At 43.2% G+C, this 8713-nt stretch overlaps 1 protein-coding gene across 2 annotated transcripts in view; it reads left to right on the top strand.

Moving 5' to 3' along the window:
* The window catches only part of SAP30 (Sin3A associated protein 30), a 45263-nt gene that overhangs the window by 31065 nt on the left and 5485 nt on the right, over nt 1–8713 (top strand). Inside the window, exon 1 of one of the 2 annotated variants that reach the window (XM_045286606.1) lies at nt 7684–7828. The exons of the other annotated variant lie outside the window; for it this stretch is intronic. Coding sequence (XP_045142541.1) covers nt 7793–7828 — 36 coding nt within the window. The 5' untranslated portion in view covers nt 7684–7792. Of the gene's footprint in view, nt 1–7683; nt 7829–8713 lie in introns of those variants that run through there. 2 annotated transcript variants of the gene reach the window in all.

Below are 8713 nucleotides of genomic sequence, written 5' to 3'. Positions count from 1 at the left end.
TAACTTTCGGAGAACTTCAAAGCACTTTGACAACATAAGTGCCAGGGAAGAAATGTTTGGTGTGCACCCAAGTCTAGAGAGACCTTGAGAAATTAAAGAATTCTGACTATATCTTTGGCAAACTCCTCTCTCTCTCTTACACACACACACACACACACACACACACACACACACACACACAAGATCACAGCCTAGGAAACCCCATGGGGCAGTTCTCGTCTGTCACCTGGTGTCTGCATGAATTGAAAATCAACTTGACGGCACCTAACAAAAGCAGCACGTTTGTTTTTGTTCCTCTCGTTCCATCTAGATTTCCGAAAAAGGGGTTCAACTTTTAGCAGCTTCCATCCTCCTAGAGAATCCTGATGGATTTATTTTTGTTCCACACGTTCAAAAGATATGAAGAAACTCCCTTCAAGTATTATGACTATTCACTTCTGAAATGAACAAGAATGCTATTGTTATCAGAGACCTCATTAAACCCCATCGTATAAATTTTCACACCTGCTGTGACGTGACATTAAGGCTGTGTCTGAAAAATAATACCGGGAGGTACTTCTAATAAAAGATCATTTCAGACATTCACTGTAGATAAGTACAATGTGAAGTGTAAGAGCCTCTGCTAGAAGCACCATTTTATCTAATATATTAAAAAGAAGGAATCGTAGTGGCATAGTGGGTTACATGTTGTGCTGCGAACCTCAAGGTCAGTGGTTTGAAACCACACGCCGCTCTGCAGGAGAAGGTGAGGGTTCTACTCTTGTGAACAGTTACGGTCTCAGAAACCCACGGGCACATTCTACCCTGCCCTTATAGGGTCACTATGAGTCAGAGTTGACTCAATGGCAGTAAGCTTGGTTTCTTTTTTGATACCAAAAAGAGGTGTATAGCCAAAATGTGTTTCCTAAACCCAGACAATCAGAACACTGTCTAGGACTTGGTGAGAGGATCTCATTCCAATCCACTTCAGACTAAGAATGAGAGGTGTCCCAAGATCCTTGATTTCGTTGTGAGGATCTTAAGTTATACTAATTTTATTTATTTTTTAATTGTGGAAGAATATATATAACTTAAATTTTGCCTTTTAAGTCATTTTTAAATATATAATTCAGTGGCATTAATTGTATTTACAATGTTGTACAACCATCATTACTATTTCCAAAATGTTTTCATCACTCCAAAATAGAAACTCAGTGCTCATTAAGCAATAATTTCCCATCCTTCCTCCTCTCAGCCCCTGGTGTCCTGAAGTAAAATTAATTTTAGCTCTATCCTGTTTTCCCTAACTCCTACGTGATTAGGTGCAACCATGCAAATAAAGTATAGAGACTTTTGCCATTCCTCTGGGTATAAAAGGACACCTGATGGTGTAATGGTTACTTATTAGGCTGTCAACCTCAAGTTCAACATTTGAAACTACTAGCTGCTCCAACAAACCTGGCTTTCTACTCCAGTAAAGAGTTAGTCTCAGAATTCCACAGGGCCAGCTCTATCCTGTCCCCTAGAGTCCCTGTGAGTTGGAATTGACTTGCTGGCAGGGAGTTTTGAGTTTCTGGGTATGAGAGTGATCTCGGAAGCAGGAACAGAGAGACTCCGAGGATCATCAAGAAAGAAGAGTTACCAATGGAGGGTGTGTGAGATCTCTATCTGAAGTGGCAGAAGTTGCTCAGGAGTCACACCAAGACAGAGCAGAGGAACTGAGCCTGTGTAAGGCTGGGTTGTCGAGAAAAACAAAACCAGTGACAATGGTACATGTATAAGAGAGAACGTTATATCCCAACTCCCAATAAAATGATTTTTTAGAAAAAGAAAGAAAGCATCCCAACCCAGTTCAACTCAGGTCCATGGGTCTGTTGCTAGCTGGAGCCGTCCTTCAGACGTATGTAGCAGAAGTTCTCCAGGAGGTAAAAGCGGAATGCCGAGAGATCACACGCTGGTGGGTGGACAGTCACACGGATCCAAGGTCTGTGGGAACATGGCAGGGTGCTGAAATGTCGAACGTTGGCTCTCAGGGTCAGCGGCCCACTGGGGCTGTCCCTGGAGCCAGGCAGAGTCTCAGCAAGGAGGAAAATGAAGGGCCAGAGAGGGGAGATAAGTTCTCACTGCCTATAGAAAAGGCCACATTCGCAAGAAGGCATCATTAGGCTGTGACCTGATTGCGAAGTTGGACTCTGCCCCTACACTGTGTTCACACCGGTGCAAACTGACATAAAATCTAGCTGCTGCAGCCTCTGAGACCATGAGCAGTGAGACAGGAGGTGGGGGAGTGAGGGGAATGTTTCCCACCCCATGGAATTAAACAGATCAAGCGACCATGTGGCTGAGAGGCTGAGTACCAGAGAGACACTCAGCTGTTATCTGAGAAGATGTGCTGCTGTGGGCCAATGATTGTGTCCATAATGTGTCTGATCCTGGCCGGTGGTAACTGTTAACTCCCCTAATGTTGTTGTTAGTAGGTACACTTGGTCAGTACCAGCCCATAGTGACCTATGCACAACAGAACCAAACACTTGACAGGCCTGGGCCACCCTCACAATTGTTCCTGTGCTTGATCCCGTGGTTGCAGCCACTGTGTCAACCCATCTCCTTGAGGGCCTTCCTCTTGTTTGTTGCTCCCCTTCTTTACCAAGCATGATGTACTTCTCCAGGGACTGGTCTCTCCAGACAACCTGTCCAAAATACAGGAGACAGCATTCTACCATCCTTGCCTCCAAGGAGCCCTCTGGCCCCACTTCTTCTGAGCCAGATTCATGCATCCCACTTCGTCATGGTGCATAATCCTTTTACTATGTGGTCGCATTTGATTTGGTAGTATTTTGTCAAGGATTTTTGCATCAGTCTAATAAGTAATATTGAAATACAGTGTGTGTGTGTTTCTCTGGCTTTGGTATCTGATTAATGGTTACCTTACAGAGTGAGTTATGAAGTTTTCTGCTCTCATTTTTTGTTAGAGTTGGATAAGAATTGTTTGATAAAATAATTTTTAAATGTTTTATAGAATTTCATCAAGCCATCTGTTTTTGAAATATTTTTTGTGTGATTTTGATTACTATTTCAATATTTTCCAATGGAAACTCCATTTCAATTATACTTTTCAGCTCCAGTATTTTTGTTTCTTTTTTTAATTATAATTTTTGGATATTAATATTTTTTGTTCCTGCATTATTTTCCTGATTTCCTTTAATTTTTTGTCTTTGTTCTTCTTTATTCTGAATTATTTTAAAAGTACAGTAAACTATGATGAAAATCCAACAGCTCATTAGCATGTTTGTTTCAGATATGTATAAAATAAAAATTTACAAATGCAGCAGAAACTGCTTTTAAGCCTGTCCTACTTTCTTAGTGCTGGTCCACAAATATGCATAGTTTTAATAAACAGAAATTTAATTTCTCAGAGTTTCTAAACTAAGCTAAAAGTCTGAATTCAGGGGACCAGCTCAAAAGGAAGTCTCTCTCTTTCTCTTTCCTGGAAGAAAATCTCTGTCTCAGCTTCTCTAGCCTGGGTCCCTTGGTGATCTCTATGTGACATCTATCTTGCTCCAATTTGTTCTTGCTTCTTGTCTCTGTTTGATCCACTCTTTAAGACTTGCCTTACACTGATAACAAGGAATTTCCAAATGTGATTACATCTAGGTATAGTTAGGATTCATGACAAAGTCATTCCCAAATACTACCCCTTGACCTTCCACCCAAGATACGACCACCACCATGATTTCTCTGTCTTTTAATGCTCTTGTTCTTACCATTTAAGAAAACATATTTACAAGCAGTATGTGTTAATACTTTTATTAAATAACAGCACTCAAAAGAAATATAACGTGAGCAACATGCGTAATTTTGAATATTCTAGTAGCCACATTAAAAAAGTCAGGTAAAGTGAATTATAATAACATTTTATTTAACTCATATATAAAACATAATTTCAACATGTAATAAATATAAAAAGCGTTAATAGACTAATGTGTTTTTGTACATAGTGTTTAAATTTTAGTACACAGTATATATGAGAGCAAGTAAGATATTGCTTTATCATAGAGATGTTTACTAAACACGTATATCAAAATATGAAGCTACTATTTCTCAACATATTTTCCATCTATGTTTATACCCTTTTGAAGGCAGTGTTTCCATCTCTCTAAACTTTTTCTGAAGAATTCTATATTCTTCAGTTTACATATGTCAAAAACAGTCTTGGTACTGTTACCGGTAGGGCGCTCAAAAGTCTCTCTACTTGTCAGTTCTTGTTCCACTGGCAAGAAAGATTTCAGACAAGGGACAAAATCCAGACCAGAGTCAGAGCAAAAGGTTTAAGCATAAAGAGTATGTTTCTTGACAGGGGATACTTTGGGGGGAAATCCAAAGGGCCTTTAGCTAGTCTAAAAGGCCTAACAGAAAATGTAAAACTGGACCGTATATTCTGCCAATGGCTGACCCTCCCACCATAGGCTGTCTTTCTGGTGGGCTTTCTGCTACTGACTGGTCCTGTAGTGTGTGTACTTCCTCTTTACATAGGTGCATCCTAGCACCTCAGGCTTCATGCTGTGCTCTTGTCTCAGATCCTAAATTCAAAAGATGATTCATTGTGGGGGTAGTGTGAAAATCTTATCTTTCTTCCTCTGGTCATTTCATTATCGACAGTATCTCAGGGTCTCTCCCATTGATAAAGAAATGTATTTTTTTCTGCCATTCACCTTCCTTTGTGCTGGAGGGGTCTATATAGAAGCCTGTCTTCACCTCTCGTGTTAAGAATCCTGTAAGATTCCTCCCATCAGTCACCTTTTCTCCCCTTGCCAGCCTTTGACTAGCTGACATTATCTTCAAGGGGCTCAACGTGTGTTGATTTGCAATGTTCCTGTTGTTGTTGATGTTGTTGTTAGGGGCCACGGTGTCGGTTCCTACTCATAGCTACCCTATCTGTGGTCCTGTGCTGTCCTCCTAATTGTTCTGTTTGAGCCCACTGTTGAAGCCACCCTGTCAATCCATTTCCTTGAGGATCTTCCGCTTTTTCATTGCCCTTCCACATCACCAAGCATAATATCCTTTTCCAGAGTCTTTCCTGATAATATGTCCCAAGTACATGAGATGAAGTCTCACCATTCTCGCTTCTAAGGAGCATGCTGGCTGTACTTCTTCCAAGACAAGATTTTTTTGTTCTTTTGGCAGTGTCAATATGGTACTTTCAATATTCCTTGCCAGAGCCATAATTCAAACGTAGTGATTCTTCTCTAGTCTTCATTATTCAACATCCAACTTTCACATACATATGAGGTGTTTGAAAACACCATGGCTTGGCTCAGGTGTAACAGTCCTCAAAATGACGGTCCTTGCTCTTCAATAAAGAGATCTTATGCAGCAAATTTACTCAATGCAACACATTATTTGATCTCTTGACTGCTGCCTTCATGAGCATTAATTGTGGATCCTAGCAAAATTAAATCTTTTTATGATTCCATTTATCATGATGTTACCTATTGGTCTAGTAATGAGGATTTGAATTTTCCTTACATTGAGTTGTAATCCATATTGAAGGGTGCAATTATGATCTTCATCAGTAAGTTGCTTCAAGTCGTCCTCACTTTCAGCAAGCTAGGTTGTATCATGTGCACATGGCAGGTTGTTAATAAACTCTTCTTCCAAATCCGATGTCACATTCTTCTTCATATAGTCCAGCTTCTTGGACTATACACACCGCCTACAGACTGAACAAGTACGCTTAGAGGATATAGCCCTGAAGCATACTTTTCCTGGTTTAAAACCATGTTCTTTGAATTTGGTTTGGGGAATAAAAAGAAATCTGAGTGGCAAGATCAGAACTAGAGTGCATGGGGTAAGATTTCCCAATGAAATTATCATTGGATGGCCCTTACTGTGCTGAGGGTCAGAGGAGGGGCACTGTCATTATGAAAATCCTCAGTGCAGCTTCCAGACCCTTTTTTTCGCCAGTACAGTTTTCACTGCACTAAACTTTTTAAAATTCTTAAATACTTTTATTGGGAGCTCTTAAAGTTTTTATCACCATCCATACAGTCCTCCAGTGTGTCAAGCACATGTGCACATATGCCGCCATCATCATTTTCAAAGCATTGTCTTCTCACTTGAGTCCCTTCGATCAGCTGCCCATTTCTTTTCCCCCACCTCTCGCCTGCCCTCCCTCACGAACCCTTGATAAGTCATAGAGTATTATTTTCATATCTTACATCATCCTCTGTTGCCCCTCACTCACTTTTCCATTGTTTGTCCCCGTGGGAGGGGGTTATAGGTTAATCCTTGTTGCTCTAAACTTTTTCTCAATAAGTTCCTATAATCATCCTTTGTCCTTTGAGAAAATCTATCAAGATTAAGCTTTTGGAATTTCAAAGACGGTCATCAGAGTCTTCTAAGCCAACTACTCTGCTTTGAATTCTTCTTTCAAATCATTACAACTGTTCTTAAAACACTTGATTCATGTAAAAACTAGTTGTATGAAGAACAGCATTCTGTAAACTTGTTCCAATGTTTCAATGATTTTCAAAGATTTCCACTAGTTTTGTTAAAAAACGTTTTTATGAGCCCTGATGTTAAAATCACTTACACACACACACACACCTCTCTTTTTCTAAGCATCCTAATGAAACTAAGACGAGTGCATTGACGAGGCCTTCTCTGCAGCTATCTACTGCGTAAAAACATTTGAGGAGGTTTCGTAACCTATTAACAAAGCTTTTTTACTTATTCCAGTACTTACATCTTAATTCAGATGCCAAATTTAATTTTCTTAAAAGTAGGAAAAATAGTCATATATCTAAATTGTTCCCAATATTTCAAAAAGTTCTCACTAACGGAATCATGTCAGTTCTTAAACTTAAAATACAGTCAATTATTTCCTATTTCAGTCACAATAACTATAAACTGCTCCTTAGTTATAGTCAAGTATGGTAGAGCTCACCCCTATTGGACAGTGCAAAATTTTAAAGGCAAAGCACTCATTCAGCATCTTTTCCCCCCATTCAATTTAATAACTATTTTAGTTTTTCTTACATTTTTCTATATCCTAGAACTAAAAAATAGAAAGATGACTTCAAACAGGAGCGTAGATGGCATTTTCAAAGCATTAATAAAATCATCTTTCACTAAATGAAATGAGTCTAGTAGTACTTTGGGGGGGGGGGACCCTAGTGAAATAAAGTCAGTATTTTAGTATAAACACAGATTATGAAACAGGGCCACAAGGCCACAGTCCATTTGGAAGTACAGCTACTCTTCAGCACACTGCAGAGCAGCACCCTAGAGGTTCTGAGACAGTCAGTCTTTACAGAGCAGACAGCCAGCCAGATCTTTCTAGCCAGAGCACCTGACGGCTCACACTGCTGATCCTGCGGTTCAGAGAAATGACTCACTGCAAGTTATTGTAAAAGGCAGCTTTCATATTAGCCCCTCCCACCCTTGTGCTCCGCCCTTGGCAAACACACGCACATGCACACGTGCATGCACATCCACAGAAATGCGGCTCCCTTTCCCCCACGCAGGCCCCAGCGCTCAGGCGGGGTAGACCGTGCAGCACGCCAGCTGACGCGCTACCGGCGGTGGTTTCACATGCCCGCAGACGCCTCCCCGCTCCAGACCCACTGCAGGAGGGCCTGGGAAGGTTGGAATGGCGGTGAAAAGCAGCTTTGTTATTTGCCAGCTGGTCGGTAGCTCCGCGTCAGGAAGCGGCTGACTGTGTGCTTAAGAACAAAACGTGTTCCTCCTGGTCAGAATACGCAAGGGTCCTCAGCGAGGCGTTCGTGAAGGGGGTCAAGGTCGAGGGATCGGAATGAAGTTCTCCCCAGAACAAGCACCCCATTACTTGGTGAGTGAACAGGGCTGCTATTCTCCTGAGTTGCTGGCTGCCGGACCTCCAAAACCCAAAGAACACCACGATGCCCGACTTCCTTCTCAGCAACAGTCACACCCCAAACTGTTCGCGGCGCCACGAGCGGCCCCGAAACGCTCCCCCTTCCCCTGGCCCCGCCCCCAGGTTTACGCCTCCCGCCTCCTTTGGTGCTTTGCCTCCGGGGAGGTGTTCCACCGCTAACTGCAAAATCCCAAGATTTAACCACAGTCTAACTTTCCTGGAGGGACAAACGTGGAGAAAACACTGCAACCCACCCACGACACATGTTTACCCGGTGTTTTTTGTTTGTTTGTTAAGCTCCGGAGATTCCGAGGCCCGCCTGTCGCCTCGCGATGCATGCTAGGAGGAGTAGTTCGCTTACCCCCTCCCGATGGGCGGGGTCTGGGAGGAAGATGCGACAGCGACGGGGCAGAGAACTACATATCCCGTGGTGCACCGCGGCACCGCGGCCCGAGCGAGGCGGCAAAGCGCGCCTGCGCGGCTCTAGCGGCTGCAAGGAGGCGGAGGCACCGCGATCCAACTGCTGGAGACTGTCCATGTGACAGTAGCAGGGTCGCTGTTCCAGGCGCCGCCCGCTCTCAGTCCCTACCCCAAGCACTGCCTACTGTCCCGGAGCCAGGCGATACCAGCAGGTTCGGGACGCTCGCGATTTGGCGGCGCCACTGCCGGGACTCGGGGTGCAGAGTGAATTGCTACCGCTCGGGCAGGTGTTTGAGGGACCCAGCAGGGACCCCGGCACCCTCCCCCTGAGCAGCCGAGCGCGGGTTTCTGTCCGCGTCGGCGCCACGGAGTACCGAGACATGAACGGCTTCACCCCCGAGGAGATGAGTCGCGGCGGGG

Source organism: Echinops telfairi, unplaced genomic scaffold (genome assembly GCF_000313985.2).
Source record: "Echinops telfairi isolate 266 unplaced genomic scaffold, ASM31398v2 ScPeMD7_9;HRSCAF=40, whole genome shotgun sequence".
NCBI lineage: Eukaryota > Metazoa > Chordata > Mammalia > Afrosoricida > Tenrecidae > Echinops > Echinops telfairi.
Note: the sequence above shows the minus strand (reverse complement) of the source record. Positions and strands in the feature narration are given on the sequence as shown.